A 17,533-nucleotide genomic window follows, 5' to 3' on the forward strand; every position below is an offset into this window, starting at 1 on the left:
CTTTCACACCCCATGTGGACATGGTCCCACATACCTACGTACCAGCAGCAGCAACTTGCAAGCAGGAGCGGATAAACTGCAAGGCTTCATGGAAGCTGACCTAAATACAGCAGAGGTGTCCACGCTTCTGCCAAGGGTGGTGGGGTCCCAAACAAAACCATGGGCACCATGGCGTAGGTGATGCCCACCGTATAGCACAGACTAACTGTGAGTGGGGAGACCAGCCTGCATTAGCACTAGGAATAATGGCTGAAAAAATGTACTTAAAGATAGCTAAAAGGCAAGCTTATGATGCAAAGAATGCAGGGTGGATTTCATGAATAAAATTGTCTCTTTCTCTTTTGCTGCAGTTTTGGAGAAAGTATATTTGTGTCTTCAGAAAACTTCTGTCTAACACCAGTCTCAAAAGCCAGTTGATTACCACATGTCAAGCAGTGAATGGTAATGTGCTGCAGTAGATTGAAATGAATGAGAAACAAGGTTGTCAAGTGAGGGCAGTTTCAAAGACTAGTGCAGCCATTTGGGAAAGGGGAGGACAAAATACTGCGTGGGACCTGCTGTATCCACAGGTCTCTGAGAGTGACCAAAACCTTTGTGTCACTGCAGAACCAAAATCTTTCCATTGGTCAGCTTTATACATGGTAACAAGGCTTAAGAAGAATTAAAAGCCTTTAAAACATTGCAGGCCAGTTTGCAATCCCAGCAGTCCCCGTTTGTAGATAGGCACCCAAATGTTGAGTTGGGCAGATTTGCTCCTGAAGGTGTCTGACCTTCAAAACCCTGGACTGAAAACTGGGGCTCCAAAAACTGAATGCTGAAAAAACATTTGCAGGCGTGCTAGCTAAGCTAACGATGACAAGCATGTGTTTCAAGATAAAAGCTGATCCCCAGCTGAGTTCTGAAAGAAAGGTGTCCTCACTGTATGGCAGTGCACATTCAGAGGCTTAGCGGGGATTTATTCCTTCCTCCTGTACGTCTGGACTCTTACCACCGACAGAGAGAACTTAATAGATCAGTTGGACAATTTTGCAATGTCATTCTAGTTTTTTATGATGACCATAAGCGATCATTAGTGCACTAGAAGCTTGTATTAGTTCTTGGAAATGAATGTTACAAAAATACAGGCGTGCACACCTGCATGTACTTTTGTTCAATATGTAACTGCATGGAACTGTATTATGGTTAATTTTGCATAAACTTGGATGTGTTCTTGTTGGTCACCTGTAACTTTGCAAAGCTTTTCCTTCTTCAGAGTGAAATTTCCTACATTTGGTCTTTTTCCAGTGTGGTTACTGTTTGTTATTTTAGAAGTTGGAGGAAAAATAATTGGTTTTTAGGAGAATGTGGCATGTGTGTTGGGGAGGGGCAGGGAGAAAAGAGCTGTCCTCAGTGTAACAAGTTGAGCTAAAAACTTGGCCTATGTAGTGGAAAACAGTCTTTGAGTAGAAGACTTCTATCTGTGAATATCTGGGTAAAAATTAACTTGAACGGACTAAGCTATGATCTGTTGTAAACTGACTTTCATATGAGTGTGGTACATGTGATACAATTTTATCATTAATTCTTTGCGAAACCCATAGAATCCCAAAGGTGATTCTTTTCCTGGGCTTTGTTTGGCATTGACTGTGTGTTAGGAAATGTGTTTCATACAGAAAACCTCTTTATTTTTTAAAGTTTTCTCCCTGAAGATGCAGCATCACCCAGCAATGGAATTTCATAGTACATTTGTGTTCTCCTTTAGTTACACTCATCTGGCAGCATGAATGACCTGAGTGGTTTCCAACTGGGTGCTTGTACCTCCCTTAGAGCTAAGGACAGGTAATGATTTGTGCCTTTTCCAAAATCCAGATGAGGAAACTTCCTAGCCAGTAAAATTAATTATCTTTACTTGCTGCCTTGTGCTCTTGAGACCAGGCTGCTTGGTTCACCAAGGTTTACCCAGCAAAGTTGCCAAGACCTTTTTACGGAGCCCTGCTCAGCATGAAGCAGCAAGGAGCTCCTGTGTTGCCGGGCACAGCCTGCCACCTCCAGCCCCAGGACAGGGAGAAAGCACCAGGAAGGATGGGATCTCCCTCAGAAACATCACATGCCTGCCACCATGTAGGTAGCCCTGCCCTGACACCAGGGCAGCCTTCACTGGGAGAACTTGCCAGTGTATTTTTTAAGCCCAAGCACACAATTTCCCTTCCGCCTCCACCCCCAAATCAAATCCAGTATCTAAATCAATGAAAGCATCCTGGGTCTTCTTCCATTTTTCTTTTTGTTGTTGACAGAACTGGGAAACAGAAAGGAATGTATGTTATTTTCCCCTTGTGTTTTATTCCTGTGCTGTCTCTGCCAGTCTGCATCATTTTTTTTGTCATCTTTCTCTTTTCAGTGGCAAAAGGGAGAAAATGAAGTGACACGTAAATGGTGAAAAACATCAGCACTGTAATAATTTGAATAAGCAAAAATCCACATTCGTTAGCAAAAATATGGAGCAAAACCATTTAAAATGTTAGCATTTGGAAAAGGGGATGTCTATTCCTCTTAATTTTTTTTCATCGGTTCTAGTTCCTGATACATGTGTCTTATATTTTGCCTGAAATTTCTCAGAAACTCTTGGCCTAAAACACGGGTGTCCAAAGAGCACATCTTTGATACACTGCTCTGGATTATGTAAATATGCGCCATGTCCCATAAAGGGCTGTCTTCATTGTTCACCCTCTGGGATAACTTACAAAAAACAAAGGGAAAAAATACATTTCAGGGTCCTGGAAAAATCTGACCCAGTGAACTGCTGAATTTTTTTCCTTTTTCATCTGTTCCTTCTGCCGCTGCTACCTTGCCTTGCATCTTTAAGCTTGCAGAGCTCCACTGAATCTGAAACTAAAAGCCCTTATTAGAGGAGATTCTTTTTAAAGTTCTTGCCACTCCTCTGGGGACTGAAGTAATGGCAGCTTGAAGCAGCGGAGAATGTGTAATTAGGGCAAACAGCGATGCCTCGCATGATGGGGAGAAACAGGAGGAGAGGAGGCGAAGTGCACAACAGCCCGGTGTGCACAGGCTGTTACTAGGAGACCCCGGCACAAAATGCATGAGATGCAGGGTGCTAATGGGCCAGCCTGCCGCCTGGGTACCAGCCCGACCTGCTGCACAGCTGCTTCTGCCCTCCTGTTGCCAAGCAACTCCATCCTTATTTTTTTTTTCTTTTTTTTTTTTTTTAAATTTTCCTCCCCCCCTCACTCACTTATTCTGGAGGCTTAATTGGGTAGTTTTGCTGCCGGTGTTGCTGCTGGGTGCCCGCCTGGGCCTGCCGCTCTGCTGCTGTCCCCAGAGCTGGGGGCTGGGGAAGGATGTGCTGGCAATTAATGGGGCACAAGTGTGGGTTGTGCGCCCAGGCTGGCGCCGGCATCTGTCCCCTGGCCCCGCTTCCCGCCAGCCAGGAGCTTCCTTTGGAGGGGAGCTGCAGAGAAGGGGTTTAAAAGGGGAGCAGCATTTTGAAGGCTTTATCACTCTCGATGGGAGTCTTGCATAGACTCAGGGAGATAAAGCGTGGCGTTCCTCCCCACCTTCAGTGCTTGGCATGTATGGCAACGGGCATTTGTTAAATGCGTCCTTTTAAGTAGAGTAGAGAATGGAAAATTTCCATTTCTTTGAATGTTGCTACATGGTTTGCTTTTCTCTGCTTTTCAGCTAGGCAAGTGGGCTTTGTGGATGTGTGTTAGGTGCTTGTGTGTATGTAAGACATAATGCTGCAAAAATTCATTTCTTTTTGTGTCCTGAATGGCTACACGCTGAAGACTGCTGCTGGCTCAGTAGACAAGCTTTGGCAAGGCCCTCAGGGACTAATCCGGAGATTTGAAGTTTGTAGAAAGACTGATTGGACATTGGGTCTGGTTCTTAACCTCTTTTCTCCCATCTGTAATATAGACATGATCACAGCCATCTCTCTATAAGGGCACTGCTGACCTTTTTGGATGAAAGGAGCTGTACATCGTTCATGGAAATGTACTGCTTTTACACTTGATCATCCCTGCCCATCTAAAAATAGGTACAACCTTCTCACATTGTGTATTTCACAGTCCTGTCACATTCCTCTTCTGCCCCGTACTGTCTCCTGCCAGCTTTTCTCTTGTGCTTTGTCACCCTTTCAAAGGCTTTTCCATCTTTCCAGCAGGTGGCAAAACTGTGAATAAAATGCCTTGGTTTTTTTTCTTTTTTCTCTTTTTGGGTAGAAGGCATTGGTGAGCTACTTAAGCGCTGACCACTGCCCCCCCTTGCATTCCTTTGTAATAATAAAAATAATAATTAGGCTTTCTATTCTCCAACAAAAATCAATTAGGAGTATATTGAGGAATGAAAGGCTCAGAAAAGTATCTGAAATTGATTTTTGTAATTAGTTTTACTGGTTGATGGGTTGCACGCACATACGCTTAGATGTTAGCATTGATCTCCAGAGGATGTGTGTATTAAATAGCCTGCTCTTCCTTTTTGCTAAAGAAATGAACTTATTAATCTTAAAAAGAGGGTGATGTTGTTATGCACTGAACTGCAGCTGCTCACTAGCTTTTCTGTAACCTCACCAGCAGAGCAGCTGCCTGAGCCATGTGATGGTAACTTGCTGAATCTAGTGTGAAAGTGGGGATATTTAACAAGCAGCAGGTCTTGGGCTACTCCTCTTCTGTGTCTCTCATTTGATGAAGTGTGTGTATGCAATGAGGGAGGACAGGCACAGGTGTTAAGGAGACCTGTCTGGTTAGATTTCATTTTTTCAGGAGTCCTTAAAACTGAATGTCCTTCTGCAACATGCTTCTATTAAATATCACATAGGTCTTTCCATAGGAAGAGAAGAGTGACCGGTAACATTTTCTGTTGTGCCATGTGCTGTGTGCTGATGTTCAGCTAATTAGAAGAATTATGGCTCGGCTTCATTGGTATGCCATGTATGTAGCTTGTAAAGCTCTCAGGGACTCTTGGAGATGAAGAGTGCTACATAAATATAAAATATTGTTAATGTGATGTTCCACATTAGGCGTCCCATTGTGCTGTGGCAGACTTTTGTAATAAACTGCAAAGCAAATATGAATGCCTGCCTGGTGTTTCTCTACAAGGCAATCTGGGGGGCTGCTCGTCACTGAAAACAGCACTGGTTTCTGGCATTTCTGAGCGACTTGCATCTGCACCAACAACATCTCCATGGGCACTGGCCTCTGAAGGATGCCTTGGGTCATCCCGCAGTGACACCACTGCTCGCTGCAATGGCACGGTCCCAGTCACCAGCTCGGGAACAGCAGGTCCCAAAAGGATTTCTCAGAAAGGGTGGCAAGGAAAGTTATTAAAACACTTTCTTAAAAAGCCAGTGGCACTACTTGATTCTTCACATATTGCTTTGCATGGCTCAGGCCCCCAGAGCTTCCTTATAGGAGAAATCCAGGTGAGAAATCTTGCATTTAATTCATTTTTCAGTTGTAATTTGCAGTTTGTCTGGTTCTCCAGGATCACCAGTCTTCAAGCAAGTATAGCTAAAGCTGTCTTTCAATACATATTTTTAGACATTGAGGCTTTTAGAACTAGTTTCATTTTGAATAGTTTTTAAATCACAGATTTTAAACAGGAAGGAAATGTTTTGTGTTTCTTTCATAAAACTTTTTTTTTGGATCCTGAAACTATATGTAAATAATTCACAGTAGATTAGAACACACGGTGATTTTTAAGGGGATGTTTCTGTTGTTTTCTTAAAGATATTTTTGCATGCTAGTTTTGTGTAGTTACGTAACATATTAAGGAGCTCTTAAAAAATAGTACAACAAATGTCTTATTTGAATGGCCTTCAAAATGTGCACACAGACAGGATTTGGGTTTTTTCCCTCAGTTTCTTCAAGCATTTTTGGCTAAATCGGTCATATTGACGAAGTCCCATGACTATACCATGTTTTGGCACAGAGAGATAGCAGCAAGGATTTTGACTGTGATTCTCCTCTGAAGTTCATTGCAGGACTGGGAGCTTAAACTACTTGGTTGTTTTACTAAGTGCACTGTAATCAACATATGTTTGTGGTGTGGTATTTAAGGTGGGGTGCAGGGGAGGAATAAGGAAATAGATACGGATGGATAATCATAATATCTTTGTTTACTTTTAATTTTGTAAAGATACAGGGTGAAACTCAAGCCTTAATGGGCATTTTTCCAATGACTTTGATGGAGCCAGGATTTCACCCCACAGCATTGCCAACTCTGTGATCTTATCGTGCATATCCCAACATCTGGAGGGTTTTCTTCTTAAAGTCCGTGCTCTTGAAATCCAGGGAATAGCAAGCAAACTGCTTTCTCTGTATTTTGTAATAAATGTTTCTAGCCTGCAGGGCTGCAAAGAGAAGTTTAAAATCATGGCCCTAGTTTATCTACAAAGCAGAAGGCAAATGATCTCTAAATATTATTGTTTTATTCTTTAAGATCTCATTATTTCGATGGGAGACTGGACTCATGACTTTTTAACCCTTGGGGTTGGCAATAAATAATGCAGATATAAGATGTATAATATGCCGAGTATCCATTGTGTGCTGTAGTTTTGTGATCATGACAGTGTCCTCAGCTGATCTCGGTTATGTACCTCTGTGTCCTGTAACCTAATGTTTCTACTAATCACTCTCTGTTGAAACAGCCACTGTGAGATGTCTGTAGCAAATGCTGCCTTACTCCTTGTACAAAAGAAATATCGCCGGCACGTAGAGGGTGCCTGTGGGATGTAGGTGGCAAGGATAGGGGGTCTCTGGATTTTGAGAAGAGACAACATCCCCACTGCTGTGTTTTGTGAGGGAATATTTATTGTGAAGGCTTGTATAGGGTTTACAGTCTAAGTATGAGTTGGAGAGAAAACCTGATGTTCCTGTTTTGTGCCTGGAGAGCAAAGATGCAGCTGCCTGCAGCTGAGCTGCTTGCCTAGCCCCCTGTACCATCAAAGGAGAGAAATTCACCGCCGATTCCAGTCTGACTGGGGTCTGATGTGTCACACTCCACACATGCCTTTGCCTCTCCATTAACTTGAAAAAGAGCCGTAGGTGGCTATTTCAGATGATGGCTTTCGATATCTAAAGTTGCATGAGATGAAACTCACCAAGACTGCCTGAGGCTGGAAAATGGAGGGAGAAGTCCCAAGGACCAGTGCAGTGTCTCCATCACAGAACCAGCCCAGCTCTATAAATCATGTTTTGCTGGGAACCTGGTGCGTGTTTACCACGGTACTGTTGCTGGGATTGTGTGCTTGGCTCTTTCATATTTTCAAATGATAAATTTTTGGCTTTCAAGAGAAAGCTCTACCAATCGTTTGTTTATTTTTGTAACTAGATGCCTAATATTTAGAGTCTTGCATTTGTGTTAGTCACCAAAGGAATAGTGACCCGATTTCAGGGCTGCCAAAGTCTGATGGATTTTTGTTATGACTTATAAATTCTAGCTTCACTATTGCATGTTTCCCATAAATTTGCAAAGGTCTTTGTCCTCCAGTTACCAGATTGGACCAGGCTGGATGAAATAAAGAGGATGAAGGCCCAGACTGTACTCAAGTGTGCTTTGGAGGTACTTTTAGAAGAAGGGCTAGGTTGCGTGAGGTGCCTATTTCCCAAGCATCCCAGTCTCAGGGTATGAAAATATGCTCCAGGAAGATGAAAAGATTGAAGTGAGCTATAGACTGCAGGACAGAGCCACAATGAAGAGAGGCTGCTTCACAGAAGTATGCAGTCACGATGGACTGAAACCCTAAAGCATATCTGAAGGGCTAATAGGGTTTCCGTACCACTAACTTTTCTGATAAGGTCCTTCTAGATCAGTAGGTTTCAGCACAGCACTCTGTGCACTTGCAGGCATGCACAGGCTGCTTCTCGGGGATCCTCAGCAGGCAACTAAGGATGTGTCTGTGTGAGTGTTTTCTGGTGATCAAGCGTCCCCTTTTGAGGTGAAACTCCTGGTTGCCCCCATTCACTGTGCTTCGGTTCAGCCTGGCCAGAGTGCAAACGTGGTTCTGGATGGCCTGTCCCAGGAGGTGCTCTGCGAGTGCACAGCTGGCACACTTCACCTACGGGTGGGTTCAGGCCACAGGACCAGGCTGTGGCTAGCCAGAAATAACACCCTTCAAATGCACATGGTGTGGATGTTGGGTCCTGCGTACCCACTGTTTCACTCTACAGCTCGCCTCTACTGCACTGCATTGCTCTCCGATGCACATGCTGCCCAAGGAAACTGGAATGTGATCAGTAAGCTTGAAATCACCAGGTAGCAGTTTCCACCTCCCAGGGAAAAAATTAGAAAAAGCTGAAAGCCACTATTCTGGGTCGGTTCTAGAAGACTTTCCATAAGCAAGTGGTACACTGTTTTAACACTAGTGCTCATCTCAGAAAATTGCATAATTCACTGCTTGAACGTATGTCTGCATTGCTGGCTGCCTGCCTTTCCCAGGTGCATTTGTGGATGTGTGAAAGCTGAACCGGCCCCTCTGTGTGGAGCTCGTTCTGAACTGAAACAGCTGAGTATTTAACAGCTGCATATCTGGGTATCGGCTTCTTCTCGGATGTGCATTGGCTCCTCTGTTGAGTGCATTTGTATAAATGTGGATTTATGGATTTGTTTAAGCACTACACAGATCCTTGTGTTGATTAAAGGTGACTTAAGGAGTAGAGCCTCCTTCCTGGGAGTGGCTCGCAGGCAAGAGTTTTAAGTGCGGTTATTAATTTTGAGGAATTAGAGCCTGAAAAAAGTCAGTGTCGCACAGCTCCTGATGTTCCTATTTTTAATTGGATTTTGAAGCTCGTAATTAATTTGTTAAAAAGGGGGAGATCCTGGCCCTGTAGAAGTGAGTGGGAGTTTTGCCATGGCCTTCAGCAGAGGAGGATTTCACCATCTATCCTTTTATTGTCGCTAATCCTCTGCAACAACAGAAGAGCAGCCTGGCACATGGAAAGGATCCTTCCCATTTCTTCTCCCTGCCATTGCCAGTAGTGAGGTAGGAGGACCCTCCCCCCCTTCTCCGTTCCCATGCTTCCTACATATGTGCACCTCAGCAAGATATGCTTTCATTTCATCTTTGGGTAAGGTGAAAGCAGCCATTAAAGAAGCAGTTTGTTCTTAGTCTTCACGTGCAGAGATATGGAGGTCTCTCCTCCTGCCCTCTCATGTTTTTGAGTAGCTGCAGGAGGGCAGGAAATCTAACCTCTTTGAGGTCTCTGGGTCAAGGAGCTGTCTGACATGGCTTTAAAGGTCACCGTGCTCCTTTGCATTTATCTTGTGCTACGTGAAGCATTGTATGCTAGCATGCTGTCTGGAGCACAAAGAGGTACTGCCTGACATTTTGTGGAACGGGGCTTGGGTTACAGAGGAAAAGCATCTGAAAACAAAACTCAGCTCAGGGCTGTGCAAGGCCAGACCAGGAACACTTGAGAGAGGAGCCCCTGCAGCAAGTAACAGAGATATGTGGCATCCCATGGGTTTACCAGTAATCGTGCTTGGCATTTCTGTCTCTTGTAACCTATATACAGCACTGTACATTTTCAAAGCTCTTGACAAATGTTAACAAGCCAAACTCAGCTTCAGTCCTAATAGCCCTTGTTTCACAGAAAGCCCAGGATGTTTTTCCTTCACCCTTCTGCTCTGTAGGCGACTGTATCCTTCAGACTGGCTGTACCTGCCAGATTTGGCTGAGCAGTCGTCTTCTGCATTTGCTTTGCAGCGTGTGTAGCAAACATGCAATGCAAGGCAGTTTGTCTGCCTTGCTGTCTGCACTCTAAGGTAGGCACTAGAGAGCGTCAGAGAACTGAAGAAGCTGAATTATCATCAAGAGTTGTTTACTGACAGCTTTTAAAAATAATGCATGAACTGTTCAGACAAAACTGATGCGCCATCATAGACATGACCAGAGCTGGGGAAATCCCTTTCTCTGAGAAGGGGAGAGCAGATGCAGTATGCCAGGTAGGATGTCAAGGGCTGGGAAGGGAGAGCACTGCAACTGCAGCTCTAGTGTCTGCGGCCAGCACTGGTGACAGTGTTTGAATTACAGTTGAGTAACCAGCCCAGAAACAAGACACCAGGACTTGGCTCATTAACAAGAAGTTCCTTGCTTTTTTTTTCCCTGAAGAAATCCTATTAAAAGAAAAAAGAACAAAAGACAAGTCTGCAGAGATGACCAGGCAGGCACAATCGAAGTGGGGTGGTGTTATTGTTGGCTCAGTCTATTGTCCTGTTGGGCATTTTCCCATGGTGGACTGCGGCACACAACAGAGACATCCAGGCTGGCCTTTCTGCATTCAGGGACTGAGGGACAAATGGATATTTTGGCGAAGTCTTGCCGGATGCTGCCCGCTCTTCATTGCTTCACCCCAACGAATCCTTTAATTGAGCTACTGAGCCAAAGAAACTTCTCAGAGGCCAGTAAAATGGCTCAACTCCAATTAATGTCTCAGCCCACTCTGCTGTTCTCTCTGGGGCGATTGACCACTGTGCAGCAGAGCTGCCTGTGCAATAAGAAGTCTGCAGAAACTCACCAGAGAACAGCTTTTTTTCCCATGTATTTTGATGCAATTCTCTTGCCCTTTTCACTTTTCGTGCTCATTTGGCCTCTCCAATTTGTCACCTTGAAATACATAGGTCTCCCATAATCAGATCTCACTCCTTTACTTGCTGAATAGACATGCTAAATATAGAAATCTGCGTGTCTGCACTGAGAAATTTGTCTGCTGTGGCCAAGTGATTGTTTGACGTGACTGGCATAGAGAGGTCGTACAGACTGCAACTTCAGTTTGGTCAGTGGTGGGTTTTTTAAGATCACCTTCTTAGCAATTTTAAGAACAAATAAGTAATAATCCCTCTCTGTTTATAATTCCCATCTTAGAAGCTTGGTAATGAAAGTGATTTCTTGTCTGCATTTTATCTCAACTCCCTCCTCTTCTAATGCATCCATATGGTGCTGACTGCATAGGGAACAGTGACATGGATTTTATATAGGAGGAGATGCACTGGAGCATTTGTTCTGGGGGGAGATGATAAATTTGCATGCACACAAATATATGTGCACTGAATAAGAAAAGGAGAGGCATGAGACCTTGGAGTTCTTCATCAGAAGGTGTTAACGACTCCACGGATGTTACACCGTGGCAGACTTTGATCCGCAGAGACTGATTTGCATTAGAAGATAGGTAGATGTGAACACAGCAGACCAGAATCTCTCCTGTTTTATCACTGCACCGTTTCACTGCCTTCAGTGCTATGGTTAATATTTTGGGGCAGAATAACAGCTGATAAAGGTGCAAAAAGCCTGAAGGACCAGCTGATTTAAAGAAGAAAACATTTCTCCTCTCACACTCACTGTCCTGATGCATAATTTCTTGAACCAAGGAACAGTTTCTGTTGTCAGAAGCAACTAAAGAAAGTGCAGTCCTAGGGGGCAGTGGGCATGAAAGCTTGAGGGGAACAGATGTGAGTCTGGCCACATGAGGGGTAAGTGGCAGCAGGGGTAAAGCATGTGATGCAGTGGCAGTGGTCACTCTGGAGTGGTGCACACCTGCAGTGTGTTCAGGTGTTAGTACAGCCACTCGCAGGTACCACAGTAATTCATCTGGCAAGGGTGGAGTGAGCTGAAGAGCTGACTGAAAATCAGGCTCCAGCCACACAGCAGGGCAGGCATTTGGGGACATTCTGAGGGCTTCTTTGAAGAGTAATTGACTGGTTTTATTAGAAATGGGAAATAAGGTTGTGCAAGAATTTTAGCAGCGGTAAAATTTCGGCTGGATCTATCCTCAGTACAATGCATCATAAGCCCTAAGTTGTTTCCATCCCACACTGGCTATGAATTGTGTGACGGGCTAACCTGCCCGAGCGGGACAGAGGCGAGGTGGGAGGACACAGGGCTTGCAAGTTGAGTGTTCAGTAATCCTGCTGCCACGCTGACTGTTCTTTCCTCCCCTCTGCAGGTGAGAAGCCTTACAAGTGCTCGTGGGAAGGGTGCGAGTGGCGTTTTGCACGGAGCGACGAGCTCACGAGGCATTACAGAAAGCACACGGGTGCAAAGCCCTTTAAATGCAACCATTGTGACAGGTAATGCAGCCTCCTAACATGGTGTTCAAGCAACATGTGGATTTTGTGAGTGGCATGGAGCCGCCAGCTCCCTGAGACAAGAGACCTGGCTCCCACCAGAGGGGCCCCTTCTGGCCTCCTGTCCCCCTGCCTCGATCCCCTCCACTTTGCCCCTGTCCTCTCTGCCTCAGTGGCCAGGCGGGCTCGCAGAGGGGAGATACTTCCTAAGCAGCCTAAGCTGTTTCCATCCCACAGCACAGAGGAAGATGTGGGACTAGGTGTAGGTCTGACTGAAACCTGCCGGTGTCTGTTGTGGGCACAGGATTCAGTCCATAGGGCAGCTCTTGTTAATACTTGTTAATAAGCTTAAAGCAGAGAAGACATCCAGAGGGCCCTAGACCACTTCAGTGATGGACATCTTGACAAAGCATCTCCACAGCTTTCCGTCTCCTGGTTCTATGAGCCTGGTGCCCTCACAAAGGCAGAGCTCCCTCTCTTTGCTCTGCTTCAAGGACTACCCCAGCACCACTGTTGGCTGCCTGCATTTTGGCAGCGTGGGCCTCACAAAACCGATGGGCCTCACAAATACATGGGTGTACAGCAAGGGGGGATGGGGAGTGTGTGTGGCTGTTGTGCCACAAGTGCCCCAAATCTACAGGAAACCTCTAGGAAAAAAGCACCTAATTTCTATATGATCATTCTCTTCTCTTACCGCTGAGTCCAGGGCTCCATGCTTCCCCAGATGTAACGGGAGAGTCAATAAAAGACAGCAAAGGGCATCATTTTCAAAAGCACAAGAGTGATTTAGGTACATCTTACAGTTCAAGTTCGTGGGGTTGTTTTGTGTAGGATCAGTGATCTCTGCACATTCCTGCTAATTAGTGAATCTTTTCCTACAGTTTTAAATCTCACCCTTGACATCTGTTTGATGTGGGAAATACTCTGCACCTTCATTCTGTGTGGGCCCAGATTTAAAAGCCTGATAGGTGCCCAGAGCCAGGGTTGCTGTAGAGACTGTCATGCAACAGTCCTCCTCTGGGCACTCAGAAATGAGGGGCCAGTTTTGCCTGGTGAGCTGAGCACCCAGCAGCTCCCAGTGAGAGCCACGGTTGCTGCCGCTCACTGCCGATTCCTTTTTGCGGTCCTCACTGCTTTAGCTGCTTGAATGAATGATGAGCTCGTCCGAAAAATCTGGTCATCCTTGTTTGGTGCTGAGCATTTTTGAAAGCTAGGTTCTTTGAATTTAGAAATAAAACCAAAAGAAAACCCTCCTCCCCATCCCCAGTCCCAACTGATAAGAAATTAGGGTGGAGCAAAAGCAATTACCCCTGTAATGACTCTTGACAGCATTGACAGGATTGAACAATGAGCACTTCTCCCCCTCACACCCCCCTAGCTGGAGATTGGCAGTGCCCTGGGTGAAACCTGGATCCACTAGTGAGTAATCAAATAATGTGCTTGCATCTGAACATGTTATCCAGCTAATCCTATTTATATATATTTTTGAAAGAGGCTTAAGAAAATTACCCATCTTTTTAATGCAGCACTAAGGTTCTCTGCTCTGATAAGGAAACGTTTTGTAATACAATAAAGGCTTTAGGAAGCCTCTGGGTACACCAGACCAGCAGAGAACATGCGTGGAGAGAGGATGTGTGGGACATAAACAAGGGACCCTATCCTTTTATGGGAAGGAAATTCGATCATTTTCACATCCTGCCTTTCCAAGAGCTTCATCTCCTTAAGTGCTCTTCTGCCCTTGTCTTCCCTCTTCCCGTCCCCCTTCCCCCATAGAGGGCTTCCTCTTGGATTATCTTTTGTTTTATCCCTGGATTATCTTTTGTTTGCTTAGAATGAGGGACAGGATAAGCCAAGTAGGGACCTCTGGAGTTCTGCTTTTGTATAAGCACCTCTGTGAAGGATAACAGTTATGTTCTCTGTTTTAAATGTAAGGCATTGCCTTTCTCTTTTCTTTCCTCTGAAGAACAAACTAACCATCCTGGCCCCACAAACACACACACGCACACACACGTACACACAAAGCCCCAGGGTTTCTGTGTCAGGACAGACAATATTTTTAGCAGAGATCTAAAGAAATACAGTCAGTATTTTCAACTCCTCAGTCTGTGTCAGCCCTTTGTTAAGTATTCATTCTTCTCCCTCTACATATTATCCCTTCCTACCTAGGTTTTTTCTTTGGCAGCCAACTCAGTCACTGCAGTCAAGAGATATATTCCTGCAATCACCATTTTCTGCTCTTCAGCTGAATCTGTAGATGAAGGAAAAATATCTATTAATAAGTTAAGAGTGCTGGGGATTGTGCACTGTTAAACTCCATGCACATACCATCTGTGTGTGGTGGTAGGAGACAGATTTGTCTTTACTTACCCAGTCAGTTGTTGCAAGCTTGTAGAGAGACAGTGCCTGTTCTTCTTTTGGCCCACTTTGCCATACCACTATTTTTCCTTCTTTTCTCATTCACAGATCTCTCTGCTACCACCTATTGCAGATGTCACCTCAAGCAAGCACTGAAACATGTGCCTAAATCTGTCCTTAGCTATTTAGGCAGACTTTTAATGTTAAAGACACTCCTTCCTGAGCCAGGCTTCCCAGTTTCTCCGTATTTGAACTGCTACCCTTTATTGCACCCACCGTTATTGACAGGAGTTGTGGTCACTCCCTCAGACGTCCTGGCTTGCTGAACTTTAAGGAGCCTTTTGGAGCTCTTTTAACAACACTGATGTAGCACAAAACATATGCCTGTTGTTGTTCAGAGGTGAAGGCCATACCTTGGCAATCAGAGCATGAAAGTGGTGATTCAAATAGCAAAAAAGGGGAATGTTGTGCACACAGTCTGGCTGCAATTCCCTTCCCAGGCTGTTTTCAGATGCGTTTGTGTCTCTGACCTTCTGGCTGACATCAAAGGGGTATTAATGTCCTCTGTGTACAGGTCAATTTTAAAACAAAAGAGATAAGAAGGCGTGATTCTCTTCTCCTGCTGTCCCAGCCCTATCCCAACACCATGCAGCCCACAGATCACATTGTTAGTTATAGCTGGCAAACTACCACTGGTTTGAGTAGCACCATATGTACTGCAAATGGTGTGTGGTTTGGTGGCAGCAGGGTAGAAAGGAGAATCAGCAAAAGTGGTGCGGAAAGCTGTGTACAAGTCCCGAGTGCCTTCCAGACACGCTGGATATGCTGGTTATTAGCATTCCCCAGGAATTTTGCTCTTGAGAAATTACTAGTGGCACTTGCTTGTTCTGCATAAATATGTGTTTAGGAGATAGCAGCTTAATGCCAGACTATTGCGGTATATATTCCTCTGTGTGTGTGTGCACATGCACGCACGTGGTTTCCTTTTTGACAGCAAGCTAAGAGCGCACTTAGCCGGAATGAACACATCCCACAGTGGAGAATCCACAGCTGGTAAGAAAGATGGCTGAGCAATATATTCTCTTCTCATCATAGTTACCTTCCCTCTTTCTCCTGCAAAGGCTTCAGTGCCGAGCAGTACTGTGTTGCTAAGGAGATAGAGCAAAAAGAGAAAGGAATGAATCGTGTTTGGGAGCAGGGAATTTATGTATCACGCATGACTGTGTGACTTTCAGAATTAGAATGTCTTATTCTAGCATAAACTGTCCTTTCTAGGAAGAGCTGGACTGGGAGAGGGATAATGGGGAAGATTGTGATGGGCCCATGTACAATGTGCAGAGCTGGTCTGGAACTGGAAGAGGTGCAGAGCCAGAGGTGTGGAGCAAGGTCTTCTCTCACGGGCAGGACTGGAGACCAGCAAGCTGCTGTTTCTTAATTTGTGAAGAAAGGAGTTTCCCTTGACAGCTTATCCTGTGGAGCCTCTTCCACTGCTGCCTCTAGTCCCAGAAGGAAAAAAAATGTGTCCACTGATCAATAACTTTTTTTGGCAGTGTGATTTAGCTGCAAAATTTCGTAGGGACTGTTTTACTGTTGAAAATAAATGTCTACATCCACCAGTCTTACCAAGAGATAGAACTAACCAAATTAGTCAGCAGGAGAATGTGAAGAATTAGTATTGTACCATTTTATTAGCTATAAACTAGCAAATATGGTACTATTTTATTAGCTATAAAAATATTCTAGGGCTGAAAAATACACTAGATGCTAATACTGTGGTTACTGATGTGAAACAATGTATTGAATCCATATTTTTAACAGATCTTGCTGTGCTGTGACTCAGCATACTTTTTCCTGGGTTGCATCTATAATAGAGACAATCGGAGAGGAAAAGCCATGCTTGGGTGGTGGTCTTATGACTAGTCCTAGACTGAAGTGCCAGCTGGTGCATGTCTTTTTGGCAGCCACTCAAGCTGTTGTTTTGTTTTGGCAGCCCTTGTAGCCAGAGCATGCTGCTTTCTCAGTTTAGACTGACGAGAGGGATGTTGGTCCAAGGGTGTATTTTGGCACCCTAGGGCTAGAAAATTCTAGCTGTGCTGAGCCTGCTGTGTAGAAAGCCAAGTGTCCGTTGTCAGATTCACGTCTGTCTTGCTGTGCTTCATGTAGGAGCTTGGAGGAATGCAGCCTCCATCCTATTTGGAAGTCTTTCTTTTTAATTTTTGCCACTCTGAAGGTATTAACCCCCTTGTAAGCTGCTACAAATCAGTAGAGAACAGCTGACTTGAGCAGAACTGTGCTCACCCACAGAAGATGAGTATCTAGCTTTTCTTGTGAAAGTTGCCTTCTTATGAGGTTTCTTTGTCTTAAAAATGCACCTCTCGATCGCTCATCTCTGCGTGTAGATGCAGATAGTTGCCTTCTTATGAGGTTTCTTTGTCTTAAAAATGCACCTCTCAATCGCTCATCTCTGCGTGTAGATGCAGATAGATTGCCCATGCAGGGGAATACTACCAGCAGGACAGAAAAGATCCCCTAATTATTTAAAATCTCTTCACTTTTATAGTTCTCTTTCTCAACCTTTCTCTGCTTAGGGTGTTTATCCTCTGGGTGTTTGCCTTTAGATTGAGTGTTCTTTTTTTTATCTTTGGGGTTTGGCTTTTTTTGCCAAGTAGTTCAATTCGTTCTTTTACCTTCTTCTTTCTGAAAAATATGAAATACTTAACTACTGCTTTTTTGGAAATGCATTCAGTGCCCATGTATGAGCTATCCAGATTCTCACAATAAGCCATTTGGATATTCTTCAGACCAGTATCGGTGGCTCTTTTCTACTCTAAATCTGTGGAGCATTGAAAAGATATTCCAGGCAAGTCAGTTCTGGAAGTAGCTTTTCATGATGCCCTTGGACCCTACAAAAGTAGTTTACTCAAAAGCCCCAGATATGTGGGGCTTTGTGTGATATTTATAATAGATGTTTTTTGCTAGTAGTAAAAATAAATAAGCCAGTGTCTTGTGGCTTAGGGTGGAAAGAAGGCAAGCCAAGATTTGCAGGGAACTTGGAAACCTCCAATTTTTTAGTGCTCAACTTCAAGTATCTAGTAGAAGTTTAATTTCTGAGAGTGTCTGA

General features: G+C 44.4%; 1 protein-coding gene across 1 annotated transcript in view; it reads left to right on the plus strand.

Moving 5' to 3' along the window:
- The window catches only part of KLF7 (KLF transcription factor 7), a 56,413-nt gene that overhangs the window by 37,355 nt on the left and 1,525 nt on the right, over positions 1-17,533 (plus strand). Inside the window, exon 3 of the mRNA XM_050899911.1 lies at positions 11,937-12,060. Within this exon, the coding sequence (XP_050755868.1) occupies positions 11,937-12,060 (124 nt within the window). The remainder of the gene's footprint in view (positions 1-11,936; positions 12,061-17,533) is intronic.

The sequence above is a fragment of the Gymnogyps californianus genome, chromosome 7 (genome assembly GCF_018139145.2).
Source record: "Gymnogyps californianus isolate 813 chromosome 7, ASM1813914v2, whole genome shotgun sequence".
Taxonomy (NCBI): Eukaryota; Metazoa; Chordata; class Aves; order Accipitriformes; family Cathartidae; genus Gymnogyps; species Gymnogyps californianus.